The sequence below is a fragment of the Typopeltis vanoorti genome, chromosome 2 (genome assembly GCF_054136105.1).
Source record: "Typopeltis vanoorti isolate ZY-2024b chromosome 2, IOZ_Tvanoo_1.0, whole genome shotgun sequence".
Classification (NCBI taxonomy): Eukaryota; Metazoa; Arthropoda; class Arachnida; order Uropygi; family Thelyphonidae; genus Typopeltis; species Typopeltis vanoorti.
The window spans coordinates 158119135-158145285 of record NC_143550.1 but is presented as its reverse complement, the minus strand read 5'-3'; the positions used below and the strand labels follow the sequence as shown (position 1 = coordinate 158145285).

General features: G+C 36.9%; 1 protein-coding gene across 1 annotated transcript in view; it reads right to left on the bottom strand.

Annotated features, from left to right (window-relative positions):
* LOC150109564 (protein Obscurin-like) overlaps positions 1-26151 on the bottom strand; it is a 1271613-nt gene that overhangs the window by 713885 nt on the left and 531577 nt on the right. The window contains exons 42-44 of the mRNA XM_090402667.1: positions 23252-23360; positions 22955-23133; positions 3392-3497 (exon numbers count right to left, since the gene is read on the bottom strand). Coding sequence (XP_090258793.1) covers positions 3392-3497; positions 22955-23133; positions 23252-23360 — 394 coding nt within the window. The remainder of the gene's footprint in view (positions 1-3391; positions 3498-22954; positions 23134-23251; positions 23361-26151) is intronic.

Sequence of the window (26151 nt, the reverse complement as noted above, 5' to 3'; positions counted from 1 at the left end):
TCAACTCCCTATCCACCAACACTCCCAAATCCTTGGCTTCATCAATCTCTTGGAGTACAATTCCAGTACTGCTGCTAATCTTTTCACCTCAAAATGCAAAACCTTACATTTTTCACAAAATATCATTAAATTGACAACCTTCTCCTTAGCCCAGTCTATCCAAACTATCCAAATCATCCTGCAAAATTTTGACATCCTGAGCATTCACTATTGCTCTACCTAGCTTTGCATCATCTGCAAACAGATGCACAGTTCCTCTCAGATCCTTTCCTATATCGTTGATGAACAAATTAAACAGTAGTGGTCCAAGAACAAAATCCTGCAGCACACCACTAGTCACAGGCCGTCTTTTGGACTATACTCCTGAATAAACCACTCTCTGATATCTCTCCATCAACCACCCTGCTATCCATCTCACCAACCCTATATCCATTCTCATATGCTGCAGTTTACTGATTAGAATTCCATGTGGTATCCTATCAAAGGCTTTAGCAAGGTCCAGTAGCATCACTGTAAAGCCGTTACCCTTATCCAGTTCAGCCGTCACTGTATTATAGAACGTGAGCAAGTTACTGAGGCATGATCTATCCTTGACAAAACCATGCTGTCCCCCATACAATTTCCCATTTTCATCTATCCAATCTTGTGTTTTCCTCTTGACTATTTTCTCCAAGACCCTGACAACAACAACTCCTGATATGCTGATCGGCGCCAGTAATTTTCAACAGCAGTCTTGGAACCTCCTTTATGTATGCAGTATGACTCAAGCAAAACTATATGTTGCCAGTGCAACATATGTTTTTGTTTGAGTGAACATGTTAAAACAAAGAAATATACAGTGAATGTGTTTCAGATATTATATAAGGAATTTGGTTGAAGAGAAATAGCATTTCAACTCAACTGTTGGCTTGTCTTTGTCATTTAGAAGCACGATCTTTTGTTAATACTGCACCAATCATATGAATGCGGATCTGAAGTTTGAGAAACACTGCTCTATGTAACTGGAATGCTCTCAGACACACTGCAAGGAAGCAATAAAGAAATCGCGTAACTTGGAACAGAGAAAATTTCCAGAAATGAAAATAATAGAAAACTGAGTATCAGCGTATAAGATGGACCCTGTTTTTCAGACCTATTTTCAATAAAAAAGAAAAAAAGTGCGTCTTATATGCCGGCAAATACGGTATATAAATTATATATAATTTATATATATAATTATATATAAATATATATATATGAGATAATTTATACTGAAAATAGTTTTTTTTGGATAAAAAGACAATTGTTTGCTGATGATGAAAATGCTCACTATTTGATTGAACGCTCCCCTTCAGGAGGGTTTAGATCAGATGAGTGGGGATGTTGGTTCTATGAAAGGTTCTGCATTTTGGAATTTGAATATGGAAGGGGAATAGAGTACTGAAGTTAGGAATCTTAGGATGATGGAAGAGATGGTACTGAAATTTTGTAAGTATACTGTGAAAATGACAAGGAACCAAGTGAATACTGAGAGGAATAGAGCTGTTAATTTTGATTCTATTATGAGACAATAAAGACAAAATGAAAATTATTGTTCCCTTTTATAATGGCATTGATCAGACCATACAAGCAATATAGAAATTTTAAGACATACAAAGACACATACATAAGACAATTTCAGGAGTGTGGAATGTAAATTATTATGTAGATTGAGTGAACATGAATTGCAAAGTCTAGGAGAAAAAGAAACGGGAAAAGGAAAGATTAATCAAGATATATACGTATTGAGAAGAGCATATACAATAGATATGGGAAAGATTTTTCAATGGCTGGATGGAATAAGAATGAGATTCATATAATAGGTAAGGTGATTAAAACTGCCAAAAAGTATCGTGAGCATAAGAAGTAGTGCAAATGAATTTAATATGCATTATGACAGTTATTGTGGCATTTAGAGCATGCCTCCTATGATAAGGTCAAATAGAAATGATCTTTGATAATAACAATATATAAAAGAGAATGTTTGTTAGTTATACTTTGAACTACTGACAAATAAATAACAAATAACCAAATTGTGTAGCATCTAGCTTGAACACTATGTCTGAATGCCAAATTTTAATCCTTATAGTTCTCTTTTCACCCCAATAAATCATAAAAAGCATAGTTACAAAAGTTTCAATTTTTTGTTTTCATTTTATTTTATTCACTTATTTATTTTGCTTTTGACATGAGATGGATGTTAAATATATATAACTAAATATAATAAAATATAATACTGTCATATATACTGTATTAAATGTATATTTTAAAAAAATCTCAAAGTTAATGAAGGAAGGAGAAAGGGATTTTATATCAACAATTTCAAGTAAAACAATTAGAAGTAAACTATTCAAGTTTAATTAACAGTCTTGACAACAATTAATATTATTATTATTCTTATATGACACCTCCACAGCAAAGACTCATCAAGAGAGGGAACCTACTCTACAACTCTGTCTCCACCACTCAATCCACCAACTACAACAAACCACAACTACACTAATGCCATCTACCACCCACCACCACCACCAGTATTTTCACAGATAATCACAAACATCCATGCCCATGGCAGGATTTGAACCTGCAGCCTTTTGGCTGAAGAGCAGATATGCTAACCACTCAATAAATCAGACTGGCATTTCACAATGAAGCATATAAGTATACAAAACAGCAACAACAGTGGATTGCTGCAGAGTTTTTTTTTTTTATATGTTTGATTTAGACATATTTTAGAAATTTGTCATTTGAACTAGTATCATTTTCTGCAGCAAGCAAACAGAAATAGTGTGATACTAGTTCTAGTTTGATTCCTATTTAACTATAAACTATTTTTTCTTACTTTTAGAAATAAAGTGAGAAAAAAATTAATATTTTAAAACAGTAGATTTGAAAACCATCTCTATGACTCAGGAATCTGAGCAACGTTAAATGCTTTTTCTATTCCTATACAGATAATTATTAGATAGACTAAAAAAAAAAAACTTACAGGTAATCATACAGAGAAAATAATAATAATAATAATAATAATAATAATTATTATTATTATTATTATTATTATTATCCAGGCCTCCATGGAGTCAAAAGACTCATCGTTTTTAGGAAATACAGTCTATCATACCGCTCCTTGAACCCATTAACCGTTTCCCACTCCAACCAACAGGCTATTTTATATATTCAACATAAACCTAAAAGAAAATCCAAAGGAAATTGTTTCTTTAAATCTCTTTTGCTTTCAGAAACAACAATAACTATTACTAGATAAAGAGAAATGCCAAAACTTGAATGATCAGTTAAATTATAAATTATGCTACATTGCAGTCAATCATTTGTTAAAAATGCATACAAAAAATAACAAATAAATAAAATATACTACCATTTTACATCTGGAGATGGGGAACCAGCTGCTTTTACAGTAAGCTGCACTGTCTCACCTTCTGTTACTTCAACATCTTTCAGTCCCTCTATGATTTTAGGCTTAACTAAAAAGATATATTATATATCAGAATACAGCATTGCATTATAACTATCTATCCATCACAGTATTAATATTATCCCTGCAAAAATGTATAATACTATTGCTTTATACTTCTTACATGCTACATAGGGAGTCACAAAAACAAGCAAGAAAATTTTTATTACAATATGATCTATTTGTCTTTAGTGGAGGCACTTGATATCATATACATGATAAACCTGTTCACAAGTAGAAGTTGAGAAATGATTAGTAGATTAGAATGGCATGTACTGTTTAGAATAGGTAGCAGACTTGTTTGCATAAGTACACTAATTCTATAAATTAAAGATGCTAAGCAATTAGATTCTTGGTTTAATACTTTTCCAAGTGTAAGCATCTTCACAACTGGGTTATTTGTATATAGAGGCTAATGATTTCATATCAATTGCCTTAGTATCCCATAATGCAAAAGCATATCCTCTTTTGGATGTGTATGATGCTATGCTTTATGGGAAGAACCACTATCCAGACAGATTTGAGGTCTCATCAGTGGAAACCAAACACAGAAGAAATACAAAGTTTAACTGTTAAATATTATGGTAGGATGGATTGATTGGACCTGTGGACCTTTATCCCTTTGTTGGATTTTGCAATGAAGTATCTGGATTAAGGAATATTATTTGAGCATTTGGCTTGCCCACTGTGGGCTACAGACTACCAGCGATTTTGTTTTCTTTTTCCCTTAAAAATAATAATAAAAAAATTGCTCCATATGTTTTTTTGTTTTTTTTGCACTTGCCATGCAAATATTCTCCATTTCACTTCCTCATACCTAACATTTCAGAGCTCCAACTCTGTACTCTAATGTTTCTTTATTACTTTGTATAGTGGAACTATCACCTCCTTATTCCTACTGGTCAGTGACCACAAAAGTTGTGAAAATTGAAGGGTGGTCAGCATGTTTACCTAGGTATGACTGTGGTGAGATGAGGCAGAGAGCAAGGATTATGAATGATATGCTGGCTGAAATGTGTGAGGAGATGGGAGTGCAGTTTGTTAATGTGGGGAATGAGTTTGAGAGATGAAGTGAGCTGTATGGGAGCGATGGGCTGCATTTGAGTGGTTATGGTGTGAGTCACATGGAGAGACTGCTGCTGGAAGGTAGAAAAGTGAGTAGAGTGAGAGAGAATAAATCAGATCAAGTGGGAAGTAATGTGGAAGAGCAGGAGAGTAAGATAGGAGAGATCGAAGAGGTGGTTATGAATGAAGAAGTGAGTGGTATGAGTATAGAAAATGAGAGAATGGGTGTGCAAGAGGAACAGGAAAACGGGGAGGCTCAGGGTGGACAGAGGTACACAGCATGAGAAAGGTGGATGCTCCGAGAGGAGGTGAGAGCACGTGTAAAAAGGAATGGGATGACCTGGGATCAAGAGTAAACAGTTGGAATTGAAAAGGGTTTTAAAATGAATAAGCAGAAAGGGAAATGGCCCCAGTCGAGCATTGAGAGATAACATCGAGTGGGTGGTATTAGTGGAACTATCTGTAGATTCAGAAATGAGCTGTTGTGTTTGTATACAAATGCTAGAAGTATAAGAAACAAAGCAGATGAAATGGGTGTGTTAATTGCGTCTGTTCACCCAAAGATTGTTGGAATAAGTGAGACATGGTTGGAAGAGAACGACATCCTGAATAGAGATGGAAGGGAATGATGTGTTTCCCTTCCCAATGATAGTGCCATTGATTTTGAGGCAGTATGGTGTGAGATAGAGGTGAATGGAATCAAATACTTGGTTGGATGTTGTTATAGAACAGGAAATGTGGGTGGTGGTGATAATGGAATTTATAATCAAATTAGCCAAGCAAATAAGAAAAGGGTGATCATTATGGGTTATTTTAATTATGGCAATATAGACTGGAATGATGAGATAGCAACTGGAAGTAAAGAAAATGAGTTTCTTGAGTTTTTGATGGAAACTACCTCAGATAGTATGTAACAGAGGGCACGCAAGGATTGAGGGTCTTGGATTTAGTCATCTCATCAGAGGATGTAATTATAAATGAGGTGTCAAATCATCCACCAATTGATGAGAGTGACCATGAAGTGATTACCTGGGTGGTTGCCAGCAGTGTGAGGAAATCTGTGAGAAAAGGGTATATGTGGAACTACAAGGGGGGGGGGGGGGGTGATTATGAAGAGCTCAGGAGACAGCTTGCAGATATAGCATGGAATGAGGAGTTAGCTGGAAAAGAGATCAATGCAGCTTGGGAGGGGGGATCATCAAAAACTATCTGGTAGATGCAATGTCTAAATATATTCCAAGGGTGAGAAGGTTAAATAAACTAGGTGTGAGATGGATGAATAAAGAGATTAAGCATGCGACACAGAGAAAGAGGGCATTGTGGAGGCAGCATAAGCAAAGTGGAAATAACCAATTTCATGAGGTATACAAAGACCAGGCAAGGAGGGTGACTTGGTTGGTCAGGGTAGCTAAAGAGAGGTATGAACAGCAGTTAGCTAATGAAGCCAAAAAGAATCTTAAGGAGTTCTTTCGATATGTAGCCAGCAAAAGAAAGAATGATTATGGAAGGATGACACTGATTGGAGAAAATGGTATAAAGATAGCTGTTATGGAATGTGTGGCGGAGATACTTAATGAGCAGTTTATACAGGTCTTTCAATCTTGTGCATGTGACTTCATGGAGAGATTGAGAGCAGTACATGATGAGGAGGAGAGACTGACTGTAAGTGAGCAAGAGGTGTATGGGGAATTGAGTAAACTAGATGTTAATAAGGCTGTGGGACATGATAATATATCACCACATATTCTGAAAGAATGTGCCAGGGAGTTGACACCTGTCTTGACATATTTTTTTAATACGAGTCTTGCACTCGGTCGAGTCCCTAAGGAGTGGAAGGAGGGCAAGATTGTGCCACTTCATAAAGGAGGTGATCGAACTCAAGCATCAAACTATAGGCCTATCTGTGTGTCAGGTGTTGTGGTTAAGTTGTTGGAGAAGCTTGTGAGAACTAGGATCCAGAGTTGGGTTGACAACAATGATATTATCTTTGATGGACAGCATGTATTTGCTAAAGGGAGGTCATGTTTTAGTAATCTACTTACTTATTACAATAAAGTGACTGCTTCCTTGGACAGAGGAGAAGGATACACAGTGATATACTTGGATTTTGCAAAAGCTTTTGATTAAGTACCTCATGATAACTTGATAGTCAAACTGTAGCAGATGGGGTTGGATATTAGATTGGAGACTGGCTGTCTGATAGGTATCAACAAGTTGTGTATGGGGTAGCGATATTCAAGAAAAGGAAAGTCACCAGTGGAGTGCCTCAGGGGTCTGTTTTGGGGCCATTACTGTTCAACTTATATGTTAATGATATAGGTGAAGATTTGGATGGAGATATTCAGATGTTTGCACATGATGCAAAGTTGGGACGAACCATGAAGAGTAGTGAGGATGTTGTGACCTTGCAGGGAGACTTGAATAAATTGAGTGATTGGGCACAGAAATGGGGGTGATAGTGGATAAGGATCTGAAATTTAGGGGACACATCTAAAATTGTGAAGACAACACAAAGGCTTCTGGGAATGATGAGAGGACACTGACGTGTAGAAGTAGGAAGATTCTTGTTCCGTTGTAGAAGGCTTTGATTAGGCCACATATGGACTATTGTGTCCAGATTTGGTCACCTGGTTTTCAGAAGGATGAAGAGATGTTGGAATGGGTCCAAAGGCGACTGACTAAGGTAGTTTCTGACCTCTGGAATGTCGAGTATGAGGAAAGATTGAGGAGATGCAATTTGCAGAGTCTGGTGACCAGGAGGAAGAGGGGAGATATGATAGAGACCTAGTTGGTAAGGGGTTGTTATAGGATCAATGCTGGAGAAGTTCTACAGAAAATAGTGGGAGAACCAGAGGTCATCCCTGGAAACTGTATAAAGAAGGTGTGAGTAGGGGAGTGAGAGGCAGGTTTTTTTCATGCAGAGTTGTAAATGATTGGAATGCCTTGTCTGAGAGTGTGGTGTCCGCAGGGAGTTTGAATGTGTTCAAAGCACGGTATGATGAGCTGTGTGTGATAAAAGGAACTCCCAGATGAGTCTTTGACTCCATGAGATCTTGGGTAATAATGATAATAATAATTACCTAGAAAATTTTCCGAGTAACCTTTACAACTTTTGTGAAGTGTCCCCAGAATATCAGCTTCCTATCCACAAAGATTCTCAGATCTCTCCCCTCCTCCACTTCCTGGAGCAGAGTTCCTTCAATATAATGAACCTCATTCTATCTTATCTGGCCAAAGTTCAACACTTTACACTTGGTGATGTTGAAACAATGACATTGTCGTACTTCAACTCAGGGTACTAACCTATTCAAATCCTCTTGAAACAACATTACATCAGCACTTGCTAACATTTCTCTACATATTTTGGCATCATCTTTAAAAAATTAATTACCTCCTCTCAAATCTTGAACCATATAGATATATAAATTAAACAAAAGTAGTTCCAGAACAGAATCCTGTGGTACTCCACTTGTCGAATTTCTCTTTCAGGATACTTCACCTCTATATACAACTAACTGGTTTCAATCTGACAAGCATATCTATAACTAAGCAGCTAATTATCCCTATCCCACTCAATCTTAGTATTTGTCATGTGGTATTCTGTGAAATGTTTTAGCCAAATACAGACAACTCATTGTATAAGAATCTCCTCTGTCCAGGACACTAGTCACCATATTATAAAATGTAACTAAGTTACTGAAGGAAGATCTCTCCTTAACAAACTTATGCTGTTATCTCAAAAGATTTCCATTTGCATCAATCCAGGTTTGTGCTGTATCTCTAACCAGTCTTCCTAATATTCATTACTATACTGATATACATTATTCATTACTGTTCACTACTTATACACATTGGTCTATAATTGGATACCATTATCTTGGATTCTCCTTTATGCAGTGGCACTACTTTTTCCTCTTTCCATTCTTCTAGAACTGATCTTGTTTCCACACTCTTTGAACAACCAAGACAAGAGCACTCCCAGTTCACCTGCACATTTCCTTAATATATATATGGTGATATCCCATCCAGTCCCACACTCTCATTAACATCACACTTATTTCAAATTCTAGCATTCAAATCCAAATTCAAATTTAAATTCAAATCCTTCACATTCTTGAATTGTCGCTCTTCAGTCCTCCTTATTATTGTTATTCTACACTATAATAAATACCTCCCCTCCAAGTCACTAGCCTTATCAATTTCCTGTAGTTCAGTTCCACAATACAGTACACAGCAGATTGTGATCTCTTCTCCCCATAATGCATTAATTTACTCGTGGCCATTAACATGGCCACGATTCTGGCAGCCATTTACCTTTCCCATACTGCCAGTCACCCTAGAGGAGCTCTATAGATATTCCCAGTTTTGCATCATCAGCAAAAAATAGCAACACTGTTATTCCACCTAAAGATAAAGCTGACCTCCTGGCATCACCTTTTTCCACGAAATCCTGCACAGATATCACATTGAATTCTGGTATGGTATGAGGTGATTTCCTTTGTAAATCACTTCATACCATACCAGAATTCAAGCACCATATGAGTCCTATAGTGTTTCAACAAGAAAACATCAGAAAACTACTGATAATAAATAACTTGGATACAAAAAAAACTCTTCTAGTCCCAATGGCAACTCTCCAGTTGTTCTTGAATAGTGTAACAGAACTAACACCCATCCTGCATCATCCCTATAATCTATTATACATATCTGGTACTTATCCCAATGCATGAAAGCAATCTCATATCCATCCTATTCCAAAAATGGTGATAGAATTCTACTGTCAAACTACCAACCAACTGCATCATCACTTCTATCCTCTCCAAAACAATGGAGAGGATAGAAGTGATGATGGCAACAACCAGTACAGATTCTGCCATTCAAGATCCACAGCTAGCTCATAGCTCACATCATCTATGACATCATCCATAGCCAGCATTCCACAGTCCTGTTATGCTGTGACTCACTCTTCTCTAGTCCTCTCTCCAATGTTGCCACATCCCAATTAAAACTGGGTAACCAAATCTGAGCACAACAGTCCTAGTGCAGTCTGTCCAGTGCTTTATACAGTGGCACAACAACTTCCTTATCCCTACATGTTAGAGTACTTATCATAGCAGCACTATGATATGCAGTCTTTGTAATGCTAGCAATATGCTTTCTAAACTTCAGTCTACTGTAAACCATCACTCCCAAATCTCGTATCTCATCCACTTCCTGAAGTACAGCTATGTCAATATAGTATAGAACTTTATATATCTGTACTCCAAAATGCAACACCTTGCACTTATTAATATTAAAATTACAACCCCTACTACTTTGTACAAGTCAAAAGTGTATTCAAATCTTTCTGTAGGGAATTAACATTAACAGTGCTACTTAAAATACTGTCAGAGAGCTCCTGAAAGATTTGTGATTTTTGTTGATTTATTAAATATTTTGTTAGATTTAATTCTGTAATTTTAGTATATTATTGTAGTTTTATTAGTGTAGTTAGTGTACTAAAGTGTTTTATAAGATAATCTATGCTGGGAAGTCGCCACTAGAGGGATTCGTAGTGTGTAGTGTTCGTGAAAGCTCCTGATAAGATAAGCGTTATTTTCAGTTATCGTTGATAAATTTACTTTAATATTGCGTAGTTTTGTTTGCCTTGCATATCTCAGTGCATCTGTTGGTGTGTTTTTGGTGTTTATAATTTATAATTTGATAAAATACGTTACTAGTAAGTATGGCTCCAGTACGAAGGAAAATGGCGGCCAGTAATGATGGTTTGCCATCTTCTTTCAAGAACGGTAATGTAAAGGAGATGATTCAGTGTACTATCTGCGAAATGTACGCTTTGCGGAGTGTGGTCAGAGTGTGGTTAGATGATAATAAAGGAGTGAATGCGTATAGAAAATGTAGGGAGAATGAGGAATTGAAGTGTATTTCGGATCGTGAGTGTGATATTTTTCTCAAACTTCAGAATGAAGAAAATAGGGATAAGACAAGAAATGGCGAGGTTGTACCAGAGAATTGTGAGAGTGTGAATGTAGAAAGTGTGAATAATAGTATTAATGGTTTTACAGAGAATAAAAAAGATGAGATAGATGCAATGAGTGAGATTGCGTTGTTGAATGGTGCGATACAAAGGGCAAAACAGCAGCTAGAGCATATGAGCAAAAGTCGACTGAATGAACCAGCCAATAATAAAAAGTATGACAGGAAAAATAGGCATATGAGTGTGAACATGAACAAAATGAAGGATAGAGTGCTGTATGGAGATTCGTTAGTACGAGGTGTGTTAGTAGAGGATTTGACAAAATCGTACCAACCTGGTGCAACCATAAAGGATGTAACTGAGTCTATTAGAGAGCAAAAGGAAAGGGTGAAAGAAATGATTGTTGTGGCAGGTACAAATGATTTGAAAGGAGATAAAATGGAAATGATAGAAGACCTGAATGAATTGTTTGAGGTAGCAAAAGAAAACAGTGAGAGAGTTAGAATGATTAGTCTTTTGCCAAGGTATGACAGTGAAATGTTTAAAAGGAGGGCCATAATTGCGAATGACTTTATGCATGGGTTACGTATGACGAGTGGTGTGGAATTTGTGGATGTGTGGAATGAGTTCGATGGGCGAAAGGATCTATATAAGATGGATGGCTTGCATTTGAATGGTTACGGTGTAAGGAGACTTGAGAAAATGTTCCTGAATGTAGTGGATGTGCAAATTCAGGGAAACTAGATTTATTAAGGGTGAGGGGTAGATATACAGTCCTTAGGGAGGCAGTTGAATGTATGAATGAATATAATATGCCAGAGCGAATAAGAACAACAAGCAACAATAAATACAGCAAGAAAGAATGAGTTCGATGGGCGAAAGGATCTATATAAGATGGATGGCTTGCATTTGAATGGTTACGGTGTAAGGAGACTTGAGAAAATGTTCCTGAATGTAGTGGATGTGCAAATTCAGGGAAACTAGATTTATTAAGGGTGAGGGATAGATATACAGTCCTTAGGGAGGCAGTTGAATGTATGAATGAATATAATATGCCAGAGCGAATAAGAACAACAAATCAGAGTGGGATAGTTAATATAAGGCATCAAGGTAGGGTTGGGGCTAATGGGGGTCTTAAATTCATGTACACTAATGCTAGGAGTATTAGGAACAAGAAGGAAGAGTTTTTGGCCATGGTTGGCACTTCCAGACCACAGGTTATTGGTATTAGTGAATCATGGCTGACTGTAGACGATATAGCTAGTGGGATTGAATGTGATGGATATAGTGTGTTCAGGAATGACAGGGAAAATAAAATGGGGGGGTTAGTATTGTTGATGATAGCTGATGAGCTGCAGCCAAGGAGAATAGAAGTTGAATTGCAGAATAGAGAGAGCATATCTGAGTCCATTTGGTGTGAGATTGTGACTAGCAGAACTAAATATACAATTGGGTGCTGCTATAGACCAGGTGATGGAAAAGATGGTGGTGACAGTATGCACAAACAAATAGAAGAAATGAGTGGAAGGAGGGTAATTATTATGGGAGATTTCAACTATGGTCGCATTGATTGGAGTGAGGAGAGGACACGCGGGAGGAAGGAATTGGATTTTATGCGGTTAATAAGGGATAACTATCTGCGACAGCATGTAATGGAAACTACTAGGGGTCAGAGAGTGCTTGACCTAGTAATTACATCTGAGGATTTGGCTGTAACAAATATGACCGCATTGTAACCAGTTGGTGAGAGTGATCATAGGGTCTTGAATTGGGAGGTGGCTAAAGGTGTGGAATTTTCAATTAAGACAGGATACATGTGGAATTATCGGGCTGGAAAGTATGACAAGCTTAGGAGTTTGATTAGTTCAGTGCCATTGCATGTATAACTGCAAGGACTAGAAGTTGATAGTGCATGGGAGGCAGTTAAGAGTGTTTGCATGAAGCAATGGCTGACTGTATACCTAGAGTCCGAATAATAAATCAAGTAGGGGTTAAATGGATGAATAACACCATTAAGCTTGAGCTGCAAAAAAAAGAAACGACTATGGAGGGAATTTAAGGAGAAAGGTGACCGGCAGGCACATGAACGGTATAAAGCGCAGGCCAGAAGGGTAACGAGTGTGGTAAGAAAAGCAAAAAAGGATTACGAAAGAACATTGGCCATGCAGGCTAAAGAGAATCCTAAACAGTTTTTTAGATATACAGCAAGTAAAAGGAAAAATGTACATGGCAGAATGATTTTAAAGAATGCCGATGGTAGGGAGGTAACTGAATCAGTTGATATAGTTGAGTTACTGAGTGAACACTTTGCAAGTATATATCAACCAGGAGGTGACATTGCAGAAACGAATAAACCAGTAGATTATACGGGAATTGTGGTGAATGAAGTGGAGGTGAATAGTCTATTGCATAACCTCAATGTCAATACATCCATGGGATTGGATGGTATACCAGCTCGTGTCATACGAGAAGTAGCTAAAGAATTGTCAGTACCCTTGACCATTTTGTTTAATTTGAGTCTCGGGTCTGGGTTAGTCCTGAAGGGGAGGAAAGAGGGGAAAATAGTTCCACTGCATAAAGGTGGTTCCAAGACTGGTGTTGTAAATTACCGACCAATTAGCATATCAGGAATCATTGTCAAGATCTTACAGAAATTAGTCAAGAAAAGATTACAGGATTGGATAGATGAAAATGGGATATTGTATGGGGGACAAAATGGTTTTGTGAAGGGTAGATCATGCCTCAGTAACTTGCTCACGTTTTATAACACAGTGACGGCTGAACTGGATAGGGGTAATGGGTTTACAGTGATACTACTGGACCCTGCAAAGGCCTTTGACAGGATACCACATGGAACTCTAATCAGTAAACTGGAGCAGATGGGATGGATATAGGGTTGGTGATAGAGATAGGATAGGAGGGTGGTTGATAGAGAGATACCAGAGAGTGGTTTATTCAGGAGTGGAGTCTAAAAGACGACTTGTGACTAGTGTGCCGCAGGGCTCTGTTCTTGGACCACTACTTTTCAATTTGTTCATCAATGATATAGGAAAGGATTTGAGAGGAAGTGTTCACTTGTTTGCTGATGATGCAAAGTTGGGTAGAGCAATTGTGAGTGCACAGGATGTCAAAACTTTACAGGATGATTTGGATAGTTTGGAGGACTGGGCTAGGAAAAATGGATGTCAATTTAATGTGGCAAAGTGTAAGGTTATGCACTTTGGGGTGAAAAGAATAGCAGCAGTATATCGCATTGGTGGAACTGTACTCCAGGAGATTGATGAGGCCAGGGATTTGGGTGTGTTGGTGGATAGGGAATTGAAGTTTAGGGGGCAGATTGCAAAAGTGAATAAATCAGCTCATTAAATCACTTGGCTTCTAAAAAATACTTTAACATGCAGAGACAAACAAGTTGTTGTTCCTCTGTATCGAGCCTTGATAAGACTCCATCTGGACGACTGTGCCCAGTTATGGGCACCAGGGTTTCTTCATGATGGGGAGGAAGTGGAGAGGATCCAGAGACGAGTGACCAAGATGATAGCAGGTCTGAGAAATGAACCTTATGAGAATAGGTTGAAGATTTGTGGGTTGCAGAGATTGGACGATAGGCAAAGGAGGGGTGATATGATTGAGACATTCAAATTACTGAAGGGTTTCTATAAGATTGATCCAGAAGATATTTTTGAAAATATGACTGGTGGTGGGAGGACTAGGGGCTATGCATAGAAGCTGGGCAAGAACGTGGTTGACAAGGGTGTTAGAGCTAGGTTTTTTACTTGGAGAGTGGTGAATGAGTGGAATAAGCTTCCAGAGTCTGTTGTAGGTGCTACGACCATGAATGAGTTCAAGGCAAGGTATGATAGATACTGTGTCAATGTCGAATAGTTGTTATTGACATGATGTTAGGGCCTCCCTCGATGAGTCTGACGACTCCTTGGAGTTGCCCGGAACAATAATAACAATAACAATAATAATAATTTGATTCTCATCATGAGAAGGGGATTTCTTATATGGGCTTTTTCAAATGAAGGTGATTTAATACAGAGGTAGCAGGGTTTTTTTTCCTGGAAACTCAGTTCTTTCATATAGACAAATTGGCCTTCAGAATACACACAATTTAAAGACAAAAAATACTGTTGTTGTTGTAATGATGGGTGGTAGATGGCATTGATAGTAGTTGTGTTGTAGTAAGAGAATTAAATAGTAGTGGAGAGGGTGAGATGCATTTAGCAAAGTAGAGCAGAGTGCCTTCCCACAATGAATCCTTGGACTCCCTGGAGGTATCAAGTAATAATAATAATAATAATAATTCTGCTTAACTTCTTTGCCTCATCAACAAACAACTGAAGATCTCTAGTCAACCCACTTTGGTAAACAGTATCTCCGTGGGGGTTACTGGTTACTTTCCTTTTTTGAGACACTGCTCCATCATAAACAACATGCTGGTATTGTTCAGAGAAAGAATGTTAAATCTGGTGTGAGACAAGGATGTACATTATCCCCTCTGTTATTCATTATCTATATGGATCACATTATGAAGGAAAGTGGTATTAAACATGATATCAAAATTGGAGATGTTAATGTTAGCTCTTTGCTTTATGCTAATCCATCTAACCAATATACTATCTATTTTCATCCTCTGAAGCTTGTACACCAACTTATCATGTGGTAATCTATCAAAGGCTAATGCAAAGTACAAGAATATCACTGTATATGACATTCTTACCCTTATCTAACATACTAGTTACATTATCATAAAATGCAAGTAAATTGCTAAAAAGTAAACCTACCCTTTACAAATCCATGCTGACCATCATTAAGAATGATGGTCATCATGGATTTGTCCATCAATCCAATCTTGTATTCTATTCCTAACCAATCTCTCCAACTCCTTGACTACAAACTAATACAGACTGGTCTATAATTGGAAACTTCTGTCCTAGAGTCATGCTTGTGGACTGGTACTATTTTGCCCTCTTTCCATTTCTTAGGAACTTTATTTACTGCAACTCTCATTAAATAACCAGGTCAAGGGTATAGCTAACTGTTGTGCTGAATCTTTCACTTCCAATTCTCCCAATATTTGCTTATCCTCTATATATAATACAGCATCATTTACAGCAGTATGATCTACAATTATAAAGTGTTCATTCAATAATTCCACTATATTCTTTGCAATAGTCAATCTGCTCCCATGATCAGGGATGGACCTAGGAATTTTTTCGCCCCGTGCAGTAGCATATTTTGTCGCCACTTCCTCTTAAAAAAAATCTTTTAATGACCTCTTAAAAGCCATGATGTTAAGCTAGGCTTCAACATCATCATCATCATCAAATTCCTGCCATGTACCCACAAGGGATGTACAGGATATGATAGTATTATATGAAAAAATTATATCATTACTTCCTATCTACAATTTTCCTCCAAATCAGTCTGTTACTTGTCAAGACTCCAACATTATCAGATCTTATATTTCTATCGTCTAAGGCACTTTGTACCGTATCAATCCACCTATATCTTGGTCTTCCTCTGGGTCATTTTGCTGCCAACCTGGCAGAGAGCACTTGTTTTGCTAATCTTTCCTCGCCCATTCTGTTTAGGTGACCATACCACCTGAGATTAGCTCTGCTAACGCATTCCTGGATGCTGACAATTTCAAGTTCTTTCATAATATCCTCGTTTTTAATATGATATTGCCATTGATGCCATCTGTTCACACCTATAATCTTTCTCAGGACTCTCATATCTGCGGTCTCTAGTCTTTGGTCAAGTGTTTTACTTCTGACCCAGCTCTCAGATCCATAAGTTAAAACTGGTTTGAACACTGTCTTGTATACACTAATTTAGTGTTCCGACTAATTTCTCTCTTATTCCATATGAATTTATTCAACTGACTTCCCACCATACCAGCTTTGCTGATTCTGTTGTCTATTTCTATATTTAATTTACCATCTTCAGTAAAAATCGTGCCTAAGTAGCTGAAATGTTTTACTTGTTCCACAGGTTCTCCATTCACAACACAGTTGACATTTTCAATGATTCTGCCTATTTTCATTGTCTTTGTCTTTTTATTGCTGACCTTCATACCATATCTATTACAACAACTATTCAATTTAGTCAGAGAATCTTGCAGACTTGTAGCAGATTTATTTAGAAGTATAACATCATCCGCATAAAGCAAAGAGCTGACATTAACATCTCCAAATTTGATATCATGTTTAATACCACTTTCCTTCATAATGTGATCCATATAGATAATGAATAACATAGGGGATAATGTACATCCTTGTCTTACACCAGATTTAACATTAAACCATCTTCCTGTACTTCCTTCAATTCTAACTGCTGACTTACAACTCAAATAAACACTAAGTATTGCTTGATATAATGCCCCATTGACACCATATAACTGCAGCGTATTGAATAGCGTCTCTCTTGGCACCTTATCATATGCCTTTTCCAAATCGACAAAACTTAAATACAGATCTTTGTTATATTCCCATGCTTTCTCGACTGTTTGTCGTAAAGTGAAGATCTGATCCTGACAGCCTCTGTTTGGCCTGAATCCAGCTTGTTCTTCACCAAGCTTTTCTTCCACAATTCTTCTAAACCGTTTCTCAAGCATACTTGCATAGTTCTTGCCAGGAACACTCAGTAGTGAAATACCTCTGTAATTCTCACATGCAGTTTTATTTCTCTTTTTATATATGGGTACTATGAGAGCTCTACTCCAATCATCGGGAATTCGTCCCTCTGACCAGGCTTTCTGAACTATGCAGTCCAGCCACTGTAAGACTCTTATACCACCATACTTCAGCATTTCTGGATGAATATCATTTACTCCAGCTGCCTTTCCACTTCAAGCCTTTGATGGCTTTTTCTACTTCAAGTATGGATATGTATTCCTGCCTGCATGCATGGTCAGTGTTTTTTACCACTATGCTGTCATCACTGCTTGTTTCAATTAGCAGTTTTTCAAAGTAATTACTCCATACTTCAAGGATATCTTTTTCTCCAGTTTTTATGTCACCTTTATCATCTCTAACTGCTTTTACAGCACTCTTTCCTCCATTCTTAAGCTTCTTCAACAACCTCAAGAATATATTGCCACCTTCTTGATATTTATTTTCTATATTCTTGCCAAAGTCCTCCCATGACTTTTGTTTAGCTAGTTTTACACAGTGTTTAGCATTCTTGCATTTGTCTCTATATTCTCTAAGAGCACAAGCTGACTTATTTGACAGGAACTTTTGGTATGCTTTCTTCTTTTCCTTCACTGCCTCTTTAACTTCCTATGTCCACCAGGGAGTTCTCATTTTTTTTATCCTTACAAACAACCTTACCACATGCCTCTCTGGCAGAATCAATCAATGTTTTCTTCAGAGTTTGCCACTGAATCTTCAAGGTTTGATTCCTGTTCTCAAACTCTTTCATTTTTTCTTCAACAATCTTTGTGTATTTTAGTCTACAGTTCACATCTGAGAGCTGCTCAACTTTTATTTGCTTTAAAACTTTCTTACATGTTATTCCTTTCAATATGAAATTCAATTTTATCCTGCTCAAGACTAAATAGTGATCACTTCCAATTTCAAATCCTCTGTACACTCTGGTGTCCTGCACCAGGGAGAAAACATCACTATCAACAATAACATAGTCAATGAGACTTTTCTTATTCCTAGCCTCTTCTCTCCATGTGAGTTTGTGCACATTTTTATGTTGGAACATGGTGTTAGTAATAACCAGTCCATGTCCTGAGCAGAAATCCAACAGATATTTGCCATTATTATTAGCTTTGCTCTTTTCTCCAAATTTTCCCAAAATATTTTTGTATGTCTCACAATCATTTCCTACTCTGCTATTTAGATCCCCAACAAGGACCAACTTTTCATTTTTCATTGTGTCAGTTGATTTTTCTAAAGCCTCAAAAAATTCCTCCATTTCTACCTTAGTAGAACCTTCTGTGGGACCATAGGCACAAATAAGTCTCATTGTCCAGTTCCCCATTCTCATATTTGCCCACATTACTCTACTTCAGACTGCCTGCCATTCAAGAAGATTAGCCTCGTATTTTGTGTTGAATACTACGGCTACTCCTTCTTTTCCTTGATTGTCATTGCCTGAATATAACATTTTGTATTTATTGCTCAGAAAGATCTCACCAGTTTTGGTCTTTTTTGTTTCAGTCACCCCTATTATGTCGATCTGGTACTTATCTAATTCCTCAGCTAGCTTCATTTCTTTGCCATTCAGGCTTCTTACGTTGATAGTACCGATCTTTAACTCTGGTGATGTCGGGTTGGGGTTTATTTTCAGATTTGTTCCAGTAGCTGACTTTTCGCTGTTCGCCCTGGTTCCCTGACAAAAACAACGGGGGCCTTGTTTAACCGGGCGACGCCCCAGCCGGCATGAAATTTTGTCTTGTTGTACCATCATTCTATATTTTGGTTTAACCAATAAGAATACAATTTGGTTGGCTAAATCCCAAAGTGCCAGCCCATCCTCGTCCGTTCAGTATCCATGTAGATACCCAACAGGGTGCACCATGAGAAGGTGAGGATTGAACATTAGGTCAGAAGCCCTGGTCGGTTCTCTGCATTCCTTTAAAGGCTATGTGGAGGTCTCCTCTCAGTTATACAGCTTTGACCCTTAAGCTGATCATAAATTCTAAATAGTAGCATTAGCTAATAAAAATTCATAAGTTAATGAAAAATGATCATAAATTATATTTTTTACAGAAACAGAGAGAATGAGAGAGAATTAACCCTTTAGCACTACATTCTTTTAATTATTATGATTTTACAATGAAGTTTTATTATGTAAAAATTTAACTAACGACATCCTGAAGTCTGGTTTCAACAGAGGGAATAAATGACTTTTTCAAGATTTATTTTTTGTATACTTTAGGACAATTTTGACTCCCCACAAAATTTGCCACCCCGTGCAAATGCACGTTTTGCACCTTCGGTAGAGTCGGCCCTGCCCATGACCATGCACTACTGTCAACTTGTCTGAATTATTCCCCTTGTTTGCTTTATGAAGAAAATTCACTTGAATTAATCTTAGCCTGACAAACCAATCTCCTTTCATACTGCACCTTTTCTTTCTTTACCATGCCCATCACCTTCCTAGCCTGCACTTTATACTCTTAATGGATCCGATCTCCACCAACTGTCCTGTACCTTCTCATGACTTTTTTTTTTTCTAATACAGCTTGCTTGATTCCACTGTTCATCCATTTCTCCTACTCTATTTACTCACTTAACTCTTGGTATGCATTCGTACCTTGCTTGTTCAGATACTGCCTCCATGTCAACATCTTTTCTGCACAGCTCATTTACCCAACATAATTGGCTACAGAGCTTCCTGGTGGTAATGTTAATACCTTGTTAACAATGTATTAACCAAACCAAAGTTATCACCAAACCAAAGTTATCACCAAACCAAAAACACTAAAACCTCAACTTGCTTCAGTTACATGCTGCCTAAAATATTTATCCCTCAGAAATTCAACGAACTCACTTTTCTTGTTACCATACACAATCTCATTCTTCCATTCTATGTTCCTGTAATTAAATTCTCCTATAAAGATCTCCTTCTTTTTACATTCCCAACTACTTTGCTTAAACCTTTCACAATCAGTATTCTTTACATTCCCTGGCCTATAAAGAGCATCCTATCAGATATACCAGCCTAATAATTTCAATTTCATAGCAAAGATACAATATCTGCACATGTACTATCAACTTCCACACTTTGAAGACATAATTCTTCTGCAATCATTAACAGCACTCCCCTTCCTCTTTTCACCTTCCTACTTCTAGTAAATTGTATATTCTTCCATTTCTATTCCAAACATCACATCATCCTTAGTCAACCAAGTTTCACTCATACTGATTATCTTTGGATATACTAACTCAATTAATGAAATAAACTCTTATTACAAATAAGAGTTTGTTGCATTAATAGAGTCTCTGAGGCCATTCTACTAGCACTAACATTCTCTACTCTAGCTACTAACCTCTCTCTTAGTCTGACCACTCCCATATCCTCGATCCTGACTCTAATTGCCATTCATACCCATCTCATCCTCATCTTTATGCATTCCATCACCTTGTGCTGCTGCAACCACATCTTCAATCTTGCATCCATCTTCCCCCTGTCATACAATCAGTTTTGCTACACTATCCTGCTTCACAAGTACCCTTTGATCATTAGCTAATTAACTTCTTGATTCTTTGCCTTCTCACCAAACAATAACCATTCTAAATGCCTAACACCACTACTACTACCACTTATTCTGATGCTTGCTCTTTACTTCTCTGCAATGCATCAGTTATTCATCTCATTGTTCTACCAGGAAAGCATGGTTTGTATATTTTATTAGCTATCACACCTCTAATGATTGAGTCCCCCATACAATGATATACAACTATTCTTTGACTCTTTCTTCGTAATACTAACTTCATTCTTCTCATTCCCATCAGCCAATCTCTTCTTTAGGTGTTTAATTTCATCTTCCAGATGCTTCATTTCATTTTTCATTTTTAACACCTCTTGCCTACACTCTTCTACTATGGTCCTGATTCTAGCTCCCATTTCTAAACACTCTAGCCTATCAATACTCTTTTCACATACATTACTGCTTTCCTTGCTTTCATTCACTCTAATAGTTCATAAATATTTCATAGTTTTCAGTGCAAACATGAAATAATTTTAGCAATGCATCACTGCTTTTGAGGTGTGGTGTTACCAAAAGCTTTTGAGAATATCATATACTGAAAGGCATACAAATGAATGGGTGTTAGAAAAGATCAGTAGAACTTTAAGGCTTCTTAAGGATATTGACAGAAGAAAGTTAAAATATTTTGGATACATTGAAAGGATGTAATAAGGACTTCCTGGGAAAAGAGGAAGGAGTAGACTGTCAATAAGATGGATGGATGTTGTGTGTGTGGAGTGACTGATCTTCAGACAGTTAAAGCCTCCAGAAAAGCAAAATACAATAAAATACAAAATACAATAGGATTACATTTCAAGGACCGGTGTGGCACGTCACTGAGCATTGGAGTGACAATACAGCATCTGTGGATGCACAATGAACAGATGACGATGATCTATTTGGAAAAATATAGAGAAAAACTCGATCTTCTTGTTGAAACTTTCTGTGCTACCGATATGCACTTCTTTAAGGATGCCATTTTTTGAAGGCAGAAGCAGTAGGAACAAACAAATTGCAAAAACACAAATGAACAAACAAACAAAATTCCAAAAACAACAAACTCTACTGAAGGATATGTTAATCCATCATGAAAAAAAAAAAAGCACAATTATATGATTAAAAGCCACCCTACATGCTATTTAAAACACTTCTTACCACAATTCAAATATACTGCTATGTTCACTAGTAATACTAGCAACTATTTTAATGGTAAACTGATTGTTGGATTTACCTTGTATTCCTTTTTTTTTTTTTTTGAATTGGTTGTTTTCCATACACTGACAATGTACTGTTCATTTCAGTACAAAATATATATGCTGTTACAGTTTATTACTGTGTTTATTGTGTTTTTTTTTTCTATATGATAGTTATGATACCTTTAAAGATCCTACTAGCTTAGATGCATAAATTTGCATTTTTTTTCTTTGCCCTTGAATATGCCCTTTTTGCTTTGCAATTTACTTATGTTCCTACTGTTCAAGATTGCCATAATAATCACTCCTGTAGCACTGAACTAATTTACTGATGCATATTCAGTATACATTCCTTTGCACCTCCTCCTCTATACTAGCAACCAACTATTTATTTCGCCTGCCTGTTGGCTTCTATTTCAGATACCTGAAATGTAATGTGCTACTTCCCACATGTCTTCCTTTCTGCTAAACCTCTTCTCTTCTTAGTTTGAATTCCTCTGCTATCATCAGTGATGCTCATCTATCTTGACAGATAACACATTAATTTGGAGGAAAATCATTGGCAGGAAATCAGTAATGATCTTTTTCATGTACTTTGTAAAATCAGGGCGTGTACAGGATTTTACAAAGTAAAATCCTGTACACGCCCTGAAGGTACATATCAGGAATTTGATGATGATGATATTTTTGTTCATTTCTATTCTCAAACTCACTCACCTTTAATGTGTCTATACACACACTTACTACACCCAAACAGTTTTGGCTTCCCTGATTATTCACTTTCATCAATACTTTCTCCAGATGCCTTATCCCAACTTAAAGATATAACAGATTTGTATTCCACTATATTTTCAAAAACAATAAAACATTGGGAGCTAATTTGTTGTTAGTTTACAAATATTTCAGCTATGCTTCATTTGTAATATGCAGTGTTTCCAAAAGAATTTATATTTATAAAAGGTAATTTAGTATAATTTTAAAAAAATAAAGAAAAAGAAGAACAGTTCACTTACTGAAAACAGTGAATGCAGCACTGGTGTCAGCTTTACCACAAGAATTAGTTGCCTCACAAGTATATTTTCCAGCCATTTTTGGTGTTACTTTCTTGATGGCTAATTTGTGAATACCTTTTGCTTCATCTGAAACTGCTTTATAATTTTCGCTACTAGTAATGTCTAATTCATCAATAAACCTAGGAAATAGTAAAAGATTATTTTTATTTAAAAAGAAATTAACAACTGAAAGCAAAAAATAAAAATCACAAAAGAAATAATGAATGTAAAACACCTATATACTCAATAACAACTAACCATCGAACAGTAGGCGAAGGCAACCCTTCTACTTCCACTATGAGTTCTATATTGGTATCACCTTCCTCTGCTTCAAAGTCAGCAAGTTTGCGCTTAAATATTGGTTTACCTGTAACATAAGAGAGAGAGAGAAATTTAGACATGAATATATTTTCACGTATTACAAATCAGTTTGGATTAGCAAAGTTGTCCTCAGAGGAGCAAGTTGAATTCTAAATTGCTGAATTTTACAATAGGGAATATAACTAAGAGGTTAGAAAGTTTACACTGATTTTGCCAACTGCATGTTGATGTCATAAACTGGGTTCAGCAGGAGCATTAGGAAATGGGGAATTTTTAGGGGGCAGGTAAAATAAAGAAAAGCTCTGAAGTTGAATTTGAAGAAATTAAAGCTGGTAAGGGCAATGAATGCAAAAGGTTAAAGAAAAAGTTGGAGACTGGAAATGTGGCTTGGCTCATTTTTGCTATTGCTTCTTAAGATTTAAACAAAACTACTTTCTCTCAAAATTCAAAGCATGATGTTGAGAGTTTGCAGGATGATTTAAATAAGCTGCCAAAATGGACAAAAGGTAATGGATGTCAGTTCAATGTGGAAAAGTGTAAAGTTATGCATTGTGGGATTAAAAGATTACCAGCTGTATAATACATTGATAGAACGGTACTCCAAGAGATTGATGATGCTAGGGAGTTGAGGGCATTGGTGGATAGGGAGATGAAGTTCAGACACATTGCTAAGATGTCCAAGATTGCACATAGGATTGCTTGGTTACTGAAGAACACAATAACATCCAGAGATAAAGAGGTTATTATTCCCCTCATTACTCCGCCATGGGATCCTTAGGGTCTCATGCCAGTCCCAAGCCTGGATAAAGTAGAAGGGTTGGTCAGATAAGTGTCGATGCTCTGATCATAAAGAAAAAACACGACTGTTATCTGATACCTATACAATCAACAGCTACAACATGCTGGCTCGGGCGTCGCCCAGATAAACAAGGCCCGCGCTACCAATCGAGCGATCGGGGTTGGATCGAAAAGTGGGATACTGAAAGGAAACAGAAACTGAAACTAACAGAACTGTTATCAGTAGGAACGTGTAATGTGCGGACACTCTGGATGTCAGGAAAATTAGAACTACTTCGTGAGGAAATGAAGAGATATTGGTGGAATATACTAGGATTGGCAGAGATGAGATGGACATCATCTAGAGAGATCAATGGATGCAAAGTAATATGGTCAGGATATGACACCATGCACAAAGCAGGAGTTGGCTTCCTTCTTAGCAAAAGAGCTCAAGAGGCACTGTTAGGCTACAAACCAGTTAACGAACAAATCATAGTAGCAAGATTTCAGGTAAAGCCATTCAACATATCAATAGTCCAGATATATGCACCCACATCTGACAGCACCGATGAGGATACTGACTTATTCTACAAAGATCTGACAGAGACAACAGAAACAATACCAAAGCAAGATGTGATAATTATTGAAGGAGATTGGAATGCCAAAGTTGGAATAGATAATGATGGTTGGGAAAGAGTCATGGAAAAATATGGTTTTGGAGAAAGAAATGAATGAGGTGAAAAATTGTTAGAATTTGCTGTGGACCACGAGATGATGATCTGTAACACAAGATTCCAACAAAAGGAGTGTAGAAAATGGACATGGCGATCAAATGATGGGAAAACCAAAAACATGATTGATATGATTATGATTAAAAGAAGGTGGATAATATCAGTACAGCAGCAATGTCGAACTTTTCAAGGAGCAGATATAGACTTGGACCATAGTTTAGTGATTGCAAACATCAAGATGAAATTAAAAAAGAAATATACACCCCAACATCAGAATAGAAGAGATACAGAACAAATAAGTGAAGCAGAAATAGGAAGAAGGTACAGAACAGTGTTAGAAGAGAAACTTAAAAGTGTGGAGAAAGAAAAAAACTCGAATTTAAGAGTGAAAAGAGTAATGAAGGCAATAGAAGATGCAGTTGAAGAAACAGTATCAGAAGAAGAGAAGATCATGAAGAAATGGATTACACAAGAAACACTGAAGTTAGTACAGGAGAAAAGAATGTTGAAGATAAGAAAGGATACATCAGAACAAATAGAAGAGCAATATAGAAGAAAGTGTAATGTGGTGAAAAAAGCAGTCAGAATGGATAAGATGAAATGGTTAGAAGCCCAATGCAACAATATAGAACAGTACTATGGAGAGCATAAAACAAGAGAGGTATACAAAATTATCAGAACCATTAATAGAAAGTGGCAACCAAAACAGACCACAATTAAAGATGAAAAAGGCAAAGCATTGATGAATAAAGAAAAAATTGTACAGCAGTGGGCAAGATACTGTAGTGAGTTATATGAAGAAAAACTGGATTCAGATAGTGTTGGAAACTGATTGAAGAATTGAAGCAGATATCACCACCAGGTAATGAACATGATATGGACATTTTAAGAGGAGAGGTAGAAAAAGCAATAGGACAGCTAAAACACAACAAGAGTCCTGGTAACGATAACATTACTGGAGAAATGATTAAATATGGTGGTGAAAGTATGGTTACAGAAATGCACTAACTATGTAATATGGTATGGAAAGAAGGGAAAATGCCAGAGGAGTGGGTAAAATCAATATTAGAAACATTATACAAGAAAGGAAATAAGCTAGAATGTAAAAATTATAGAACAATTGCCTTGATAAGTCACCTTGGTAAAGTGATGATGATCATATTGGGAGAAAGATTGAGAACACAATTGGAAGCATACCTTGCAGACGAGCAAGCAGGATTTAGGAAGGATAGAACTACAATTCAACAGATTTTGACAATGAGGTTAATAGCAGAGAAAGCTAGGAGAAAAAACAAAAACATATACTGTATACTTGCTTTGTTGATTTTC